This window comes from Balearica regulorum, chromosome 19, assembly GCF_011004875.1.
Source record: "Balearica regulorum gibbericeps isolate bBalReg1 chromosome 19, bBalReg1.pri, whole genome shotgun sequence".
Lineage (NCBI taxonomy): Eukaryota > Metazoa > Chordata > Aves > Gruiformes > Gruidae > Balearica > Balearica regulorum.
This window is the reverse complement of record NC_046202.1, coordinates 12,985,300-13,003,647: the sequence shown is the minus strand read 5'-3', so window position 1 is coordinate 13,003,647 and position 18,348 is coordinate 12,985,300. Positions and strand designations below refer to the sequence as shown.

General features: G+C 54.0%; 2 protein-coding genes across 3 annotated transcripts; both read left to right on the top strand.

The window, feature by feature from the left end:
* The first annotated feature begins 491 nt into the window (after positions 1–491).
* On the top strand, positions 492–6,918 carry LOC104641845 (fibrinogen-like protein 1-like protein). Its single transcript, XM_075771125.1, has 4 exons — positions 492–821; positions 2,461–2,604; positions 4,696–4,758; positions 5,863–6,918. Exons 1-4 carry the CDS (start codon positions 818–820, stop codon positions 6,489–6,491), a joined length of 840 nt encoding a protein of 279 aa, XP_075627240.1. The 5' UTR covers positions 492–817; the 3' UTR covers positions 6,492–6,918.
* A 3,602-nt stretch (positions 6,919–10,520) lies between these two features.
* VPS37D (VPS37D subunit of ESCRT-I) lies at positions 10,521–13,207 on the top strand. Of its 2 annotated transcripts, none has more exons than XM_075771795.1 (4): positions 10,521–10,734; positions 11,521–11,692; positions 12,059–12,141; positions 12,324–13,207. In XM_075771795.1, exons 1-4 carry the CDS (start codon positions 10,612–10,614, stop codon positions 12,810–12,812), a joined length of 867 nt encoding a protein of 288 aa, XP_075627910.1. In that variant the 5' UTR covers positions 10,521–10,611; the 3' UTR covers positions 12,813–13,207. The 2 variants fall into 2 exon arrangements, with proteins under 2 accessions (XP_075627910.1, XP_075627911.1); XM_075771796.1 differs by lacking the exon at positions 10,521–10,734 and adding an exon at positions 11,004–11,209.
* Positions 13,208–18,348: the final 5,141 nt, after the last annotated feature.

The window sequence follows — 18,348 nt, the reverse complement described above, 5'->3', positions numbered from 1 at the left end:
GGCCATCTTGTGCTGTCCAGCACAAGGTGGATGCTGGGGTACAGAAGTCCTCATAACTCAGAATACTGTGGGTATCAATCCCTAGGAAAAGGATGGTCTGGCATTTTCTGTAAGAAATCCATGGTGTAAGCACTCCTAGTAACAGAGAGGGCCTTGAAGTGAGACCATTTTACATCAGTGCCACATCACAGTTCCTGAAACTGCCTTGTGGCTGCTGCAAGGGCCACAGTGCACGTTGTGCAAGAGGCAGTGTGGTGGTGGCAGCCCAGGCACATCAGGAGGCACCTGGAGTGGCACTTTCTGAAGTTCAGTGCACAATTTGCCAGGAACACTAGAGTACCTCTTCCCTGAAGGGTCCAATGGGATACCCATTGGCTGTTGGGCTCGATGCCTGCTCTGGAGAGAGTGATTTACGCCTGATGTTTGATTTCCATGCAGGAGGGGGAATGTCATCTGGGTATTTACTTACGAGTTGAAGTTTGCAGAGGTGCCCAGAGGATGCCATTCCCTGGGGAAACCCTAACAGGGCAGGGGGGCAGCCAGGCACTGTAAATTGTGGTTGGTTTAAGGCATTCGCTTACTGGCACCAAATTATTTACTTTGCCTCTGAAGAAAGCTCTTCACCTTTGTGAGACACAGCCTTCATTGCCTGAGGACATATCACTTAATGATGAAGAGCACAGGACAAGTGCTGTGGTTTGGGTCTCGTGCCTCCACCCCCTCCCCTGCTGAGCCCTATAACTTTCAGGCTGGACGCCCCTCCAGCCAGGCCAGACCTGCTCGGCTTCCTGCTCCGCAGGGTCCCCACTGAGACGGCATGGGTGAGTGTGGGATGGGACGGGAGGGCACGGCACCGCTGCATGTGGCTGCAGGTCACAGGGCATCCTGGCACTTTGTCTTCTGCCAGGCTCCCTTCTCCCTACACCCTGGGCATCCCAGCGCTCAGCCCATTATCCGGACTGGGCTTGCTGTGTTCTGGGCTGGGAACTGGAGCAGGAGTCTGCATGTTCTGCTATTTTCAGGCTGTATCAGTGTAGCTCTGGAGTGTCAGATAGCCCATTTTATAAGCCTCATATTTACCAAACATTCTTTGTAATTTTAAGTTCTCCAAGGAAAGTATTAAATATCCTAGAATAGAAAATGGATTTTTTTAGATATTCTTGCTTAAGGAGCAATATTGAACGGGTATCAAGATCTGGAGGTTAGACACTCGAAAGCACACTGCTGACCCTAGAAGAACACCCAAGAGAGACTGATTCTCTCCCTTGCATTTCCTTCCTACTCAGACCTTTCATGACCATTCATGGGGGAATGGGCCAGCAGTGGAGGGAGCGTTGATTCTCTGGTGGCCTAAAGAAGACATGTCTTCAAACATGCCTCTAAACACAAGTGTATCAAGACACTAAATGTTATGTAAGAATTAAGAATCAAATCAGTTTGACCAAAGTGTGTTTAAAAGACTTTTGCTGTAAAACTGTGACCAGCACAAACGATTGGGATGACTCTGGGCATTCTCAGCAAGGGGTGCGTGTCTCTAGGGTGGCTGCAATCGCACACAGCAGTTCCAGGCCGGCATCATTGATTGTTGTCCTTCTCAGTCATCTCAGGGAACGGTGCCAAACCCAGGTATCCCAGGGCAGTACAATAGGTTTGGCTCTTCTTTTCGAACAGTGGAGGGATCACATTGGTAATCTGCCAGGGTGAGCTACATGTATCATATCACGAACAGATTTCCCCATGGGCAGGTGTCTCCACAATGTCCCACTCTCCAGGAATCATGATAAACTTTCTATTATTTTATTTAGATTCAATGTTGCAAAAAGTGTGCTGTTTTCCCTAGCTGCTCTGAAGAAGAGTAAACCAGAGCAGCTGGTTACATATGGAAATTTTGAAGTAGCCATATAACCATATAAAGGACATAATTTGCACCAGCCAGGCAGTAATTCATGAAAGTTTGTGCTGTCCCTCTCAGTCATGCTGCTTTCATGCAGAACACACAGCCCTGCCTGAGGCTTGTTCCCACCCAGACGTCTGGGTTCTCACTGCCCACAGGCCTGGACTGGAGGCAGGTGTAGTCCCAGCTTCTACCATGTGAGTGTGTCACGGGAGCATGATGGGAGCTGGAAGGAAAGAGGATTCCTCCTTCCATGCTCACTCTGCTTGTTATCTCCAGCACTGATACTTGTTTTTTACAGGGATTTCTGATTACAGTCACTTTGGGTTTGGACAACGTTTTCACACTTCTTCTGTCTCAAAAACCACCAAGAGCAAATGACTCCTGCCAATGAGCTTATGGGGGGCTCATCTAAATGAGTGAATCGGGGCTTATGGCTGCAACAGGGAGCTCTACACATAAAGAATTTTATTTTCTTATTTTACTCTGCAAGTAAAGGACTCAAATGGGATTCATGGCTCTCTAATGGAAGAGTTATGATCTCTTTCTTTTTTTTTTTTTCCCAGCTACCCAGTGCTTTTGTCTCCTGCTTTTCACCTGCCTGCTAGCCCTGGCAACATCTCTTCCTTTCTTGTACATAGTAAACTCACATATCTTCAATGGCACGCTGGATGATGTTAAGAACGTTCCCCCAGAGTCCTCCCAGCTTGGTAAGTATACCACTACAATAGCAAGTGGCAAACAAGGTCATGTTCAGTCAGATCCTACACAGACCTCCTCACCAGCCTAAACACACCTCTGTAACATGGAGGAAGGACTAAATACTGCTCTACATCTGGGCAATGCCAATGCAATGATGTAGGCTGTCTTCCTGCAACAAGAATCATCTCAGAGTCCTGTGCTTGCTGTCTGTTTCTTCTACCTGGCATGAAGTTCTTCTGCTCATGAGTCCAATAGTCCAAAGCCCAGAGTTCACAAGATCCTAGGAAAAGGGACAGGTTCTGTCTCTTTGGCAGTAAGACCAAGCCAAGGGTGTTCTGGGCCATGGGCTCTTCCTTGGAGCAGCATTACAGATGTTAAGGCAAACAATCACAGTGTGTTTTGAGGACATGGAGAACAGTAGCCACCTCTGGAAATCACAAGGTCAGCAGAGAACTGAATTCAAGAGAGAGGTGAATGCAAAAAGGAACTAAGTGAAGTTGCTACAAAGAGTCTAAAATAGTGACAGTGACATAGAGCAATCAGCCAGATGACAGCACAGAGTAACCTACAAATACCAGGTTATATTGGGGCAATGAGGAAACCTCCAAGAAATGCTCCTGGAATAAAACTGGGGGCTGCGGGTGGGACATGACGTGACATGACATGACATGACAGAAAGAGCTGGTTCCCTTCCAAGAGAGGAGGAAGAGTTCTTGGCAGAAAAGCTCAGGGTTCAGGTGTTTGATGCTGGTTTCACATCAGCTTTCACTGCGAAGGTCAGGACACTGCCAACACAGGGAGCACCTGTGATTGAGTCAAGAGTTTGGGCTTCACCAAGAACTGCAAGTCTGAATAGAGATAGGGAGTGTGCTCTGGGCTTCACACTCATCTCTCATCCAGACCACTGGTAGGGTGCTCTGAAAACATGAGCATTATGAATGCAAGATGGGTAAGAAAGGAGGCATGCCAGAGAAGACAGGCTAACATTCGAAATTCTTGACTTGTGGAGGAGTGCTTCCTAATGGATGGGAAGTGAAGGCAGAAAGGAGCAAAGGCAGACTGTGGCTTACAAAATGAACATGAGTGAACAGCTTCATATGGTTGTAGTAAAAGCAAATAGCATGGTAGGAAAGTCCTCCAGACCACGTTACATTGGTGTTTCCCACTCCACACAGGCTCAGGCCACAACCATATTCACTGGTGGGCTTCAAAACAGTGCGGGAGAGTCAAAAGGAAAGGAGTCAAAAATCTGGCAGGCAGACTGTGTCAGGGAAAGCTGAATAGCTTAGCCCCAAAATCAGAAGACCACGGAGGAGGAAATGAAAGCAATATGATAGTCTGTCTGCAGGAAAAAGTGTACTCTGGGTGTAGTAAGAGAATAAATGGGTTTATACACAGTGCAAGAGGCTTAAGTTAATCACTTCATGAGGACAGGGACAGGAAGGCACCAGCTGAGAGTGAAAGCAGGGAGCAGATATTTGAGGATGTCAGAGACCAGCAGCTGCAGGTTTAGGTGTCTGTTTCAGAGAGGGGACAGGAATGTTTTTTGTCATTCCATAAGCCTGTGATTCATTCCTCTGTTTTGTAGCCATCAGCAGAGACACACAAGATGTCCTTGCAAAAGAATTGCATTAATTCACTCTAAACCATCCTCTCTTCCAGCAACACCCTTCAAATTCCCTCCTGAGCCAGCTGGACAGAGCCCCTCTCCCAACTCCTGATACCTGCACCAGTTTTCATGTGTCCACTCTCACGTTTCTTCCCTCTCTAATCCCTCTTCTTCCTGAGTCCCTTTCTAACTGCTTCTATTGCACTTTAACAACCATCTTTCCAGTGTTGCCACCACCATTCAGGGTCTTTCTCCTACGCAGTGCGCTCAAATCCTTCTCACCAAGGAAGCATCTGCCCCATTCTGACACCATATAAATTCCCTCAAACTACCAACTGGCTTATATCTGAAATCGTAAAGTCTCTCTGCAATCAAGAGCAACCACAGAAAAACAGGAATATCATCTGTAGAAGATCATGCTCTCCCAGCAGGCATTTGACATGTCTACTCTCAACACTCACTCCTGTCTCCTCTGTTCTTGTTAATTCAGATAATGGTGACATGCATGTTCGACAGGTCAGAGACATTGCCCCCCACCCACCGGCAGGCCGTGGTAAGTCTCTTCTCAAGGAGCACATGTACTCACGAGGTTTCGTCATTGCCAGCAGCCTAGAGGCTCATGAAGAGCTCTCAGCCACCTTAGTCCATGTCCTACGTGTGCACTGGCTCCTCCCAGGAAAAATGTTGATTTTCTGATAGGTTACAGAGGTGCCACAGCTCATAACCTCAGGGGGACTCTATTAGCAGCCATGTCCAGGATACAGTAGTTGATGAGGATCTGTAGCATTTTCCACCTAAAGATCCAAACTGCAAAGTGATGATTCATTATTGGCTTTTGGGAAGTGGTTGGTGATTGGTTATTTTCATATTTTCACTATACAGTTGATGAGAAGACTGGGTAAGACAGGGACCGACCGTGTTACTGAACTCAGTCAGCATTAGCCCATAGGACCACAAGATATGGCTTCACTGGGTAGGAATAACCAGTAGCAGAGGTACTAGGAGGGGAGCAAGTCCCTTCCCAGAAGTGTGTAGGTGCATTCAGCTGTTTGTTGTACAAGGGGCTGACACTCTGGAGCATGGAAAGACCATAATCAAAACAAAGAAGTCAGGAAGTCTCTAAAGAGCTACTCAGATAAGCCCAGAAAAAATGACGGATTTGCCCTACTGAGATCACAAGGGCCGATTTAATTATTAGTAACATGGATGTTTTGATCACACTGTCTCTAGGGTTTCTGAGATTACTATAAAGGTCTAAAGTCTCCATGCTGTAACAGCAAATGGCTTTATAACCCAGATTTGCATTTTCCCGTGTGGTGATACATCACCTGCATGCTACAGGCACATCACCACAGCACTGCAAGACTGAATCCCGCCTGGGCTAGGGTCCGTTGTGTGCTGGGTGAAGGCGATGTCTGGCTTGGTCTCACCAGGCCAAGACGTTTTGGCAGTGTGTCTGCATCAGTTTGAATCCCGTCTTGGGGAAGCCCAACTCTTCCATTGATCAAGACTTTGATTTACTCCTGTAAGCACATGGCAGTAATACAACCCAAGAATGTGTGCACGATAGGATATAGGCACAAAAAAAGTTATCAGGTGCTTTCAGTGTCCCATTCAGTGTGTGGGATTTAATAACCGTCTCAGTTTCCTGCCCCAGGTTGGCCTAAGGACTGCAGTGAGATCCCTGCTGGCAGCCACAGCGGTGTCTACATCATTCAGCCGAAAGGGCTCCACCACCTCGTGGTGTACTGTGAAATGAATATGACAAACGGGGGCTGGACGGTCATCCAGAGGAACCAGAAAGACACACCAGTCACCTGGGCTGAGTCCTGGAGCACCTACAAGTACGGCTTTGGGAATGTGCGCAGCGAGTACTGGCTGGGCACTGAGTACATCCATCAGATTGCCAAGCAGAAGGTCTACCAGGTCAGGTTTATCATCCAGGACTCCACAGACAACACCAATTTCGCAGACTACAACCTCTTCAGTGTGGAAGATGAGTCCCACGGCTACCGGCTGAGGTTGGGCTCCTACACAGGGACAGCGGGGGATGCCATGACCTCAGACAATCCCAACACCATGCATGACAACATGAAGTTTTCCACAAAGGATCGGGATCAGGACACTTACAGTAAGAACTGTGCCTACAGCTATGAGGGTGGGTGGTGGTACTCGGCGTGTTATTCTGTACGGCTGAATTTCAAGGGTGGCATGACATGGGGCAGCCTGTGCAAAGGGAACTGCAAATCCTCCCTTATCCTCATCAAACCAGCTTCGTATTGTTAGTGCTTCTTCCCTGTCCTGTCCACGCTGGACACTCTATGAAGGCTCTGCATGGCCAAAGAGCTTGAGCCTTTCTGGAGCAGAGAGGGGAGCCCAAGGGTAGTAGGGTTTTAGTGAAATGCCACTTTCCATTTCCCCTCTCTGAGTGCAGGCTCCCCCTCTGCTCAGCTCCTTTCCCCTGTGCTTGCCAATGATTCCTTGCTATTATGTCCATAATGAAGAATAATAAAAAATCACTTGTGAAATGTGTGGATTCCACATGTACCTTCCCTGAGGGAGGAAGACACTCATCCCTGGAATGACTCTTCATCAGAGTGTCTTAGCTGCCTCCAGAACTTGCAAGCAAAAAAGCTATGTGCCACAAATTTCCATATACTCTGTGCCTCTCTGCAGCACCTGGTAAAGCATCCCAATAAATTTGCTTCCTTGAGCTCATTCTCCATTAATGAACATCTGTTCTGTATCTCTGATGTGCTCCCACCGAGACCCAAGAAATCCCATGTCAGGTGCCAGGACTGGAGCTTGGGGGGTGGTTACACTGAGATAAAGGACCTGTGATCTCCATGGGAGGGTTCAGAAGGGAACTGTCATGTGGGAGAACTCTTCCCACATCACCAACATGTTCACAGTCCAGGGTCAAAAGCTGTGGCAATGTCCTGGTGCCAAGGTCCTGCTTCTGCTGGGAGACTGTGTCTGTCAAGATTTGTCACTACATGTCCGTCTGCACAGTCATGCTTTGATCCTGCAGAAACATGATTTCAAAGTCACCAGCAAATCTTTCTACTGTGACTAAGCAGCAGTGAACTTAAATGGAAACAAAAGAGAAGTTGGTTACATATTAGGAATCACTTGATTTAGGAGACACTCTAATGAAGGAAGAGCTCATTCCAGGAAGGGGCTCACCATACCCAGGTTTCTGAGACCAATTTAGATTAACCTTTGCCAGGAAAGGTGCAGACAGAGCTGATGCTGTGAGGCTGCAGGACAAGGCCCGTAGAGCTTCTCCACCCCACAACACTGTGGCACTGCCAGGACAGACTGTTTGAGACACACCTTCACCTTCACAAACCATTTCTGTCTTTGTCTTGGGGCAGCACCGCAACAGCAGTGAGTTCCACTTCCAGGACCAATGGCTAAGGGAAAACCCAGCCCTTGCCTGCCAGCTGCAGACCCCGGTGTCCACTGGGAGCCATCCAGAAAGGTCTGAGAACTTAGAAAATACTGAAAGCAGTGGAGGTTCTCTGAGCCAGAAAGTACCTTACACGGCTCCAGAGAACTGCCTTCAGCACTGCAGAGCACAGTGGGCACCTGCACCTAGGGATGTCTGAGGAAGATGAGGGCTCAGGGCTACTTCTACTGAAAGCAGGTCTTGGGTGAAACAGGCTGCAGTCACTCTCCTGAGAGCCTCCAGCACCAAGCACTGAGTCCCTCCAAAGCACAGCACAGAGGACTGGTGGGACCTCAGAGTACAGCCCATGCCTGCCTTGCAGTGGGCATGACAGCACAGGGAGGGGAGGCACAGGGCAGCTCCATGATGAATTTGACATTGGCTGGAAGAGGGACATGAGATGGTAGCAACAGGTGGAGTATGGCTGTCAGGAAGGCGTCCCCACTGTGTTGCCCCCTCAGAGTGGATTTGGCTTCCAAAGCCAGCAGGCTCAATGACATCAGGTGGCACTGGGCAGACTGTGAAATGACACTGCTGCTGCGCCTGGGCCTCTGGGGTTTCCAAGCGACAGGCAAAATTGGAGTTGCATTTGCAAACAATCCTCATCCCAGCAGTGTTGTCTTCTGCTAGGGCTCTCCAAAGGCAGTGAAGAGACACAGGCCAGGAGATGCAGGAGAACATCCTAAAATACAGTACAATAGGGCTGGCACCTACCGGCCCAAGAGGATGGGTTCAGCAAGTGAGTGTCTCTGCATTGCTGTCTTGTCACTCCACCACAGCACATCCCAGTGTACAGACAGGTTCTCATCTCTCCTACAACAGCACCAGCTCCACACAGCTGTTTATTCCAAGCTACCCATCCAAATGCTTCCTAAATCCTGCTGGGCTCTTGGCCACCCAACAGCAGTGACCTCCAGCCCCCAGCAGCTCCCTGGCAGCTTCCCTTCACTCAGCTCCAGCAGCCGGTGTCAGTTTGAGGTGACACCTGAAGTTAAGCAGTGGACATTAAACGCTGTCTCCCTCCATGGAAATGTCCTGGCCAGGACAGAGCAGTCCCCACTGCAGTGGCAGTGCATGGCTCTCCCTGCAGCTGTGGTTTTTCACTAAGGTAAAACTTCCACAGGAAGCAATCCTCACCTCCCATGAGCTCCTGGTTTGCTACTTTTCCCCAGCTTATCCACCACATCTTTTACTTAAAGAGGCAAAGATACAAGGAGAGTGTCCAACACAGAGATGTCCTGAAGTGGAGCTGATAGTCCTCAGGCAGGTTTCTGCTCCCTGAATTTTTCTTTTAGGTCTCTGGATCCCTGCAAATATTTAGTGACCACAACACCCTCCGGCGAGCAGTTCCCCATCACAAGTGGGGCAGTGCTCCCACCTGTCCCTTCCCCGAGGTGCACTGTTGCTCTCAATCTCTCCTGAGCCGATGGGTACAGCGGTGCCAGGTGTCGCGTGAAAGGGTACAAGTCTGATGTGGGGCTGAGGGAGGCCCTCCCGTTGAGTCACAAGGTTCGGAAAGGACCCCCTTGCTTTCTAAACTCCTTCTCAGAGAGGAGCCTAGGTGCAGCTAGGTCCAGTCTTAGTCCCAGACTTGGTCAACGGTTTATGTCTAAAGGGTTATGTGTGTAGCCACTTATCAGAGTCAACGTTTGCCTGTCAGAGCCCCACTAAGGACTTTCCCTGAAACAGTTTCGCAAAGTTGAAAAGAAAAATAGGTAATTTATTGAGGCGACAGATACAAAAGTTCAGAATTGCCGTTGATAAATGCACCTACTGCAACAATTCTGAGCTCAAGTTAATAGTTCAGCACTTTTGTTAATGATAGTTTTCCCGGGGTAACATCCGATATAATTGGAGGCGCAAGTCTTACCAAAGAGGCGTCCCTGCTTGGGGAGGAGAGAGGTCCAGGCCCGTCGACCCATCCGGATAGTTGGAGTTCTCGTCCTCAGAAAAGAGGATTCTAAATGCCAGATTTATACTTTTGGCGAGGTGGGACTAAGTCAGGTATTGTGTGTCGATTGGCCCTTAACAAGGCTTGTTGTGCAGTTGATCGGGGCTGGGGGGGGGGAAGTGGCGGAGAACAAAGGCATTCAGTACAGAGGAGCGGTGGTCTGTTTAGTTTTACCAAAGTAACGTCAAGCTGCGAAGGCTCCCCCTCACCCCAGGCGTCACTTAGTTGATTAAGGAGCAGACCCGTCAGGCGCTGCATCTTGTTAAGATGAACAAATTGCTCATCTCCTGCCCCTGTTCAGGTCCAGTGCTTATCAGTGCAAGATAAGCAAGTTGCTCAATCCCTGCTCTGGCCCAAGCTGGACTCCCCCAGGGCCCCTTCTGCTGGGTCGTAATGGTCCTGTATTCGGCACCAACAAGCCTGGACAAGTCCGACATCCCACACCAGGGTGTCCACAGGATGCACAAGTGCAGTGCTGTGAAGTACAGGATGAAGCCAATGCAGTGAGAAGCGGGATGCACACAGCGTGGTGCAGCACAGGGCACGCACCGTGCGGTGCGGGATGCACCCAGCGTGATGCGGGATGCACAGAGCGGACTGCAGCGCACAGGATGCACAGTGCGGGTTGCGGTGCCGGATGCACAGAGTGAGGTGAAGCGCAGGATGTTGCAGGAGGCACACAGCAGCGCAGCGGATGCCCAGAGCGGGGAACAGGATGCAGACAGTGGGGTGCCGTGCAGGGTACACGCGGTGTGGTGCAGGGTACGCGCAGCGAGGTGGAGTGCAGGATGCCCAGAGCGGGGAGCAGGATACCCACACGGGGTGCAGTGCCGATTCCCCCCCTCAGCTGGGGGCGGTGCCACGCAGAACCGGAGCGCCTCGTGCTCAGCTGCGGCCCCTTTAAGACCAGCGGGGCCGGCGGGGCGGGGCGGGGCGGGGCGTGGGGTGTGCGCGGCTCCCGGTGGCGGGGGGCTCCCGGCCCGTGTCCGCCCGTGCCCCGGCCCATGGCCCGGCCCCCGGCGCCGCCCGGCTCCCCGCGCCTTTTCGGGGCGCTCAGCACCGCGCAGCTCCGCGCCCTGCTGCAGGACGAGCCCCGGCTGCAGCGCGCAGCCCGCCTCAGCAGGAAGGTACGGGCGGGGGGGGGGGGGGGTGCGTCCCCGGGCGGGGGGCCGGGGGTCTGTGTCCCGCAGCCGGCGGAGCGGAGCCGTGCAGCGCCGGGGGCTGCGTGGCCGTGCCCCGTGGGGTCTTCCCAGCTGCCCTCCCGGTGGGGGCACCGCTGCTCGTTGGTCTTCCCTCGATACCTGGAATCCCTCCCGCCGAGCCCGGGGGCTCTGGAGGAGCAGCAAAACCCACCGGGCTGGTCGGGGGTGGCCGCGGGGGGAAACCTCATCTCGCTTCGTTCCCCGCTGCTGGGGTGAGCCCCGAGAGCTCCCCGGCTCTAGCGGTTCCTGGCGCTCCTCTGCGGGAACAAAGTCAGGTTATTCTGAAATCATTCTCAGCCTGATTTCTGCATCTTTCCCCTGGGCCTCCCAAAGCACAGACCGGCACCACGCTCTACTCCCCTCGCTGCGTGGGCGGGAGATGTGTGTGCATCGAGGGTGTGTGTCTTCCTCCTGGCATCCTTCTTAGCTACTGAGTCCCTTCCTCTGCAAAGGGGGCTGGGCAGCCAGCTGTGAGGGTTGCCACATTCAGGGTAAGCTACCCTGTGCCATTCATAGCCCGGGTCCAGTCGTTGCATCCCCCCTAGGACGCAGCCTTTCCAGGCAGAGCAGAGGTATGGGGACAGTGCAGGAGGAGAGAGTTCACCCCTGGATGGAGACGGACCCCCTCCCAGCAGGCTGCCAGCTCTGACTGGTTCTGCCCATTTCTCCCAGTGCTGACACCCCCCCGCCCCTCCCTTCCCATCCGCACAGTTTCAGAGTCTGCAGCTGGAGCGAGATATGTGTTTGGCTTCAAACTGCACCTTGGCCAGGGTGAACCTGTCCCTGCGCCCGCGACTGGAGGACGGGAAGGCTTCCCTAGCCATCAAGTACCAGGAGCTGCGGGAAATACGAGAGGCGTGTTGGGACAAGCAGCAGCGCCTGGGTGAGTGGGGCGCAGCCGATGGGACGAGGCACAGCCTGGCATGGCCAGAGCAACCCGTGTTAATATGAGTGCCCAGGTGGGCTCAGCAGCCTTGAACCTGCCACAGGGAAATGGCCTGGGCATGATCAGGAGCAGTGGGGGGTGATGGTGCCTGCGACATAGCCAGCCCTCAGCTGGGACTGATGCCACCGTGGGATGCGGGCTTCAGTGTGCAGGTGGCTCCAGGGATGTGTTTGGGGGTATTTCAGTTTGACGGGGGGGTGGGGGGGCGAGGGAGCTGATACTTGGGAATGGGAAAGACCACAGCCCCAGTAGTGGGGATGTCCAGGGGAGGTTTGTTGGCAGTCCTGTCCCCTCCCGACACAGAGGCGTACCTGGAGAAGTGGAGCCTACAGAGCGCCCTAGTCCAGCTCCAAGCCAAGCTTGACGCCTCTGAGGCAGAGTCAGAGGTGAGTCAATCGAGACCCCTGTGCTGCTGCCCCGTCCTTGCCTGGGTCCCAGACTCCTCTCCCCACCCTCCTGCGTGCCAGGCCCTGGAGACGAGGCTGGGAGCAGGGAGGCTTGGCCACCTGGGCTCCCTCTGTGGTCCCACAGCTCTTGGCTTGATGCTGTCCCGCTGCCCGTCCCACAGGCACAGATAGAGCAGTTCCTGGCCCAGGATGTGCCCCTTGATTCTTTTGTGGAGTCCTTCTGCCAGAGCCGCACACGCTCCCATGTCTGCCGGACACAGCTGGAGAAACTGCAGGAGCTGCTGCAGAAGAACCTGGTGGGCAGGGACCCTATGGGCCCCGCGGAGCACCCAGGTGCCCTGGCTAGCCCAGCACCAGCCCGCCTTGCCCCCTTGCGGAGTGGAGTAGCCCCCAAAGCCTTTGATCTCTCCTATGGCTTTGTGCCCGCTTTTCTTATCCCCTCGGAGGCTGTTATGCCCTTTGCCATGCCGGCTGCACCTCCCAGACACCATCTCCCAGCCCTGGGACACCAGCCAGCATCTCCCTGCTCCAAAATCCCCAGCCCGGGCTCACCCCTGCGCCTCATCGGACACATCCGCCTGCTGAGCCCCCAGCCCTTCCGCAGGCAGCAGCGGCCGCAATACCAAAAGCAGGAGCCTCCACACCGATAGCAGGGCAGGGACAGGGATGTCCCTGCTCCTGGTGCTGTGCCTCCACAGGTGCTGTGCAGGAACACCCTGGCCGGGGAGCACGTGGGGGTGGGTGCACGGTGTAGGCACAGCTCCAAGGGGCTGCAGTGCCTGTTGGGCAGGCACAGGGGCGGGTGCTTGGCAGGGGGGTGGGATGGGGCGGGCGTCGTGACTAGGCAGTGGGTCCTGCTCTTGGGGAGCTGCTGGGGGGGATGTCTTTGCATCCACAGCAAGAGGGACAGTGACAGGAGGTGGGGGCGGGTGGTTTGCATGGATGTCAGCAGGCTCAGTCAGGTGGGAGATAGCAGGGGAGAGGGCCCTGGAGCACTGGGTGCCACGTGCTTTCTAAATAAAGGCTCTTTTCCATACTCTGTGTTTCCCCTTGGCTCTGGCTACGAACAGAGGGATGGGACAGGCAGGGAGGAAGTGGTTGTGGGGGTACGCTTACCAGGCTTGGAGGCGAATGGCAGTCAAGGAGGGTCCTCCAGCCTGGGGAGCCTCCAGGCATTGTGCCTGCACTTGGCTCAGCCCATCATCACCCTGGTGAAGGTGAGAGTCCCAGGAAGGGGGGCAGGAAGCCCAGTGAATGTGTTTGCTTCCAGGCAGGTGCCAGGGACCATCTTGCAGCAGTTTGACCCAGCACATGGTGAAGACTTCTGGTAACCAGAGATGCCTTGTTTCAGCAGCCAAGCCCTGTCCCTGTGAAGGGTTATACCCACAGCCAGCCAGGCTCACTCACAGCTCCCAGCAGCTGGTCTCATTGGCCTTCGTGCAGTCTTGCCGAGTTTTTAGCACCCATTTCCTGTCCACCCTCTTGCACTAGTCCTGACTTCAGCCACCACTGGAAAAGGTAGCAGGAGGCCTGAGCTCACCCTCTTCCATCCCAGACTCCTCTATTGCTTTCCTTAATTTCACACAATGGATGGTGAGACAAGGCTGGTGGGGGGATAGTCCTGGTTCCTCCAGCTGCAGCCCCTATTACGCAGGCTGCTTACAAATCATCCAAAGCAGCAAGGGACTCTGGCTACAAAGCACCGCAAGATATGGACCATTGCCTTGCAGTGTCGATCACCCCCTCCACCACTGAGGGTACCCCACCCTTACTCCAAACTCCAGCCCTCACTTGTGGGACTGGGGCCACTCATCCAGTATAAACAGTTAAAACAGGTTTAAGACCAGGATAAAACGGGGACCAGCTGCCATGGCTTTACTGGCAGGCAAGGAGATGGTAGTCACTGGAATATCTGGGGTTTCACAGAGCACCTCCTGCTTTCCTGGGTCCCACCCAGCTCAGTTTGGGCTCAGTCTGTCAATGAAAGGTGCAAGGACATGCCTGATGGCTGCAGTCAGGCTGTGTGGCTTGCCACGTGCCAGCAGGATGGATCATAGTAGGCTGGCAACCATGGCATGAGAGCTTGGTTGGGTTCCTGTACCAGCCCCACAGGGCTAACCTTAACCAGGGAAACAAGGAGACCAAGGGGGGGCACTTAGGCAGCCAGTTGGTCTGTGTGGGACCGACCACCTGTGCTGTGTCCGGAGGGGGTCAGGATGCACTGGGGTCTCCCAGACAGTTGCCCAGGCTACCCCGAGGTCTGCACTAGATACTGTGTGAGATGACAAGAGCTGCGGGTGCAGCATGGGGACGTGGGCCCAAGTGGGATGTGTGTCGAGCTATGAGGGCTCTGAGCACACACACACAAGGGATGGTGGTAGGTAAGCACAAGGCTTCTCCCTGGGGATCTGGATGCCCACCAGGGAGAGGAAGGCCACCTTAGCACTTGGCTCTGGAGGAAAGGACCCCAAGGCAATGGCGTGACGATATGGTGCGTGCTGGAGCCCAGAGCCAGGCACCTGTATGGGCTGAATGCCAGTCAATGGCAAGCTGTGTCACTGCCCTGCAAGATAGGACCGGGCACAGCACGAGGGCTGGCACTAGCACACGTGCAACCATGCACGAGGAGCCAAGCCACCCAAAAACCAGCCAGGCACAACCAGTGCATCTCTCCAGCCAGTGCCTGCCTTGCGTGGCTCCCCAGGGCTGGGCAGTCCAAGGCAATGCTGCATGGGTCTGTCACCAGTCCAGGACAAAATTCTCTGGCCCTGAGAATGGGAGTACTGGCAGGTACTGAGTCACCTTACGACAAGGGCAAATGCAGCCCCGTGAATGTGAACTGTCAAGGTGAGCAGCTGCCTCTCTCCAGCCTGGGGAGGGTGAGTGTGTCCCACCAGAGCTGGCAGCACTAAAAGTAATGGTCCAAAGGACAAAATGAACTGGGCTGCTGTGGCCATGGCTGGCTTTCAGTCTATAGGAATCCGGCAGCACCCCTGGGTGCCTGCCCAGCTCAGGTAGCAGCAGGCATGCCCTGGCAGCCCCTGTGGTCTTGCTGGGCTGGCCACTACCCCACTTCAGCCACAGTCCTTTAACCACTGGGGAGCTGCCAAGCAAGGCAAGCCCCTGCCCTGGGGAGGTTCCTCTGACCCTGGAGTTGTTCCTGTCCAGTTTGGAGCACGTACTGCCTCAGGTGGGTGGCCAGACCCCCAGTTGCAGTTGCCCGGGTGTGGAGTGTCGAACGCAGCAGCAGTGGGATTCTGCCTCTTTGCTTCCAGAGTACATGGTCAGTGCCTCACCATACTGGAGGCAGGCCTGGGCTGAGGACACAGTCCTGCAGGAGGCACGAGACGGGACGTTGGTAACAGGCAGGAGCTGGCAGCAGCACAGGGTGATCCCTCTGTGTCCCTCCTTGCCTGCACCCTGGCTCTCCCTGCCTGCACCAAGCACTGCCTGCCCCGCAGGGCCACGTCGAGGGCAATCACTGTGCCCCTGCTCACCCCGGGGGAGGAGGAAGCGTTGCCACCAGGTGCGCACCTGCATTCATTTCTGCACTGGGCCAGGCAGCAGCCTGGGGCCAGCTCAGCCCCTCTGCCAGCTGGTGCGCAGCCAAACCCAGGAGGGGCAGGCAGGGAGCTGGCCCTGCCAGCTCTGTGGCCTTCCCCACCCCGCCAGGCCTGGCTTTTTGGAAACCAGGCTGGGTAAGCAGCAGGCCCCAGCCCAGGAGGGACAGGACACCTGGGAGAAAAGGGGTGCCCCCAGCACAGGCAGCCTCCAAGGAGAACCACTGAGCTGCAACCCCAGGCCGGATCACCCCGGGCTGGGACCAGCAAGTGAGGGGTGGAGCCAGGGTGCCTCAGCAGGGCCCCACTCTGCAGCAGGCACTGCGCAGGCAGCAGGGCTGTTAACAGAGGAAACTCTATTAACAGTTAACTCTATTAACAGAGCAGTCACCGCGGGGGATGTTGTTGAAGGGAGAGGAATCTGCTCCCCCATACATGGGTGTTGCCAACCATGTGGCCCTTCCCTGGGGAAACAGAGCCACTGCAGTCCCAGCAGCAGCAGGACCGGGGTGCAGAGCTCTGCCCACAGATCCCAGGGCAGGTGAGGGCTGGGGTTGTCCCAAGGGCTGTCCCCTCACCCCCCTTCCCTGCCAGGCCAGCCCCACTTGGGGGGCAAGAGGGGGTGTGATGGCCATCCTCCTCCAGTGCTGCTCAGGACCCTGCTCACTCAGCCTGCAGCTCCTCGTCTCTGCCCCCCATACCCCCAGCCCAGCTGGCACCCCCAAAGTTCTGCCGGGAGCCAGGTTTAACCCTTTCCCAAAGAGCAGCCCAGCTTCTCCAGATGGAGGGAAGAGGCCCTAATGAGGCACCAAGATCCCATGCCCACAGGCTGCACCACCCAGCGGCCGAGGTGAGCAGCCCAGCACCCCAAGCCTGCGGTTACAGGGATAGAACTGGGGAACGGAGCCTGCACTGAGCTTGCAAGACCTCAGGATGGGGGCTGTCAAGCTTCATCTGGGCTTGCCTCAGCTTGCCTGGAAATTTTGTTTGAATTTACTTAGTTTGTAACAACATCTAATTACTAAGTGTCCATTAACTACTTAGTGTTACTTCCCTTTTACAGTGTCCTGGTGTGATGTCTGTTGTTAGTAATTCAAGGATAGGAAAGAGTAACAAGAAGTTACACAGAATAAACCCTGGGGTGAAGGTGCAGGATAGGGCAGTACAGTCCTTCAGGGGTGAGCATAGGGCGATAGCTGAGGCCCCATCAGCAACTCCCCCTTGGGCAGTTCCTTTCAGTGACACAAATCAAAGAGCAGGCAAAAATTGGTGTCAGAGGTAAGAAAGCAAAGAACCAGCATCCAGCACGCATACTACGCATCACTTACTATAAAGGCAGATGTAATGTGGAGCTGCAGAGCAATGAAGAGAGGGGTAGGATGTGCTAGAAAATGTGTAAAAGTGGCCCCAGTGGACTTGAGAGCGAGGAGGAGGAAATCCCCACTGTGAATGTCACACTCCTCCCAGCAAAGGATGCGGACAACTCGTGGTGACCCCCTCCCCAGCTGGAACTGCCATCCTCACCATCCCCAGGGCACGAGCCAGGAAGGGGCTGTGTAACAGCTGCAATTGTAGTATATTACTGAGATTTGTTTTATAGTAACTGGTTACATCCTCAAAAGGAGGCAAAGCCCACAGTAGACCTGGGAGCGGAAGCTGTTCCCTGCTGTGACCCCAGCCATAGGTATACAGCTGCCTTGCCCCCAGCTGCAGGAAGATGGTCTCCGTCTCTCATAGAAATAACTCTCTGTGTCTCAGTACCCTTAAAGATCCATCCTTGTTGTCCCTGAGGTGTGAAGACAGCCAAGACCACAGGCAGTTGCAGAGCTTCACTCTCTGCTGCATGGCTCAGATCCAGCTGCCAGAGGAAGGTGCTGGATCAGTACACAAGCCTACGCCCCCTCGCAGCAAGTGTGAGGGAAAGCAAACTCCTCACGGCTCTCACTGATCTGCCTGGCGCTTCTCCCTCTCTGAAGACAGCTATGTAACCCTCTGATTGCTCAGCATCCCACTGATGGGAGCACTGAATAGTCACCTCTCAACAACAGTACTGCTCAGCCACTGACTGCCACAGCAGGGGTAGAACGTGGGGTTTAAATACAGCATAGGTCCCTGCGCAGCAAGCCTCACGCATCCTATCAGGCCCACTTGTGCCTTGTTTCCTTTCCTTTTCCACTTTGACCATCTGATCCTGGTAGGCTTGTACAGCTCACACAAGCTCCTACCATCATCCCACTGCTGTCACAGTCAGGCCCTGCTGTATTTCCCCTAACAGTTGTGCCACAGGCACCCCACAAGGGCTGCGCTCACCTGGCTACAGGAAAGTCGCAAGAAATCCAGTTGCTCTTGGCAACTCTCCATAAGGGAAACAACTAGGGAAAGACAAGAACATGGTGACAGTATTGACACAAGAAGACGAAGGGATAGAAACCTGGTGTGCCGGGAGGTAGAGTCAGTCTGTGAATTTGGACTAGCTCCAGCCACTTTGTGTCTGAACTACTGAAATCCATCCTAGAGCAGAGGAGCATTCAGATTTGACCAGAGTGAAGGTAACACTAGGGAGAGGTATACATAATACCACCCCAAAAGTAACAGATTGGATGCCCCAAAGCATCCCTCCGTACCC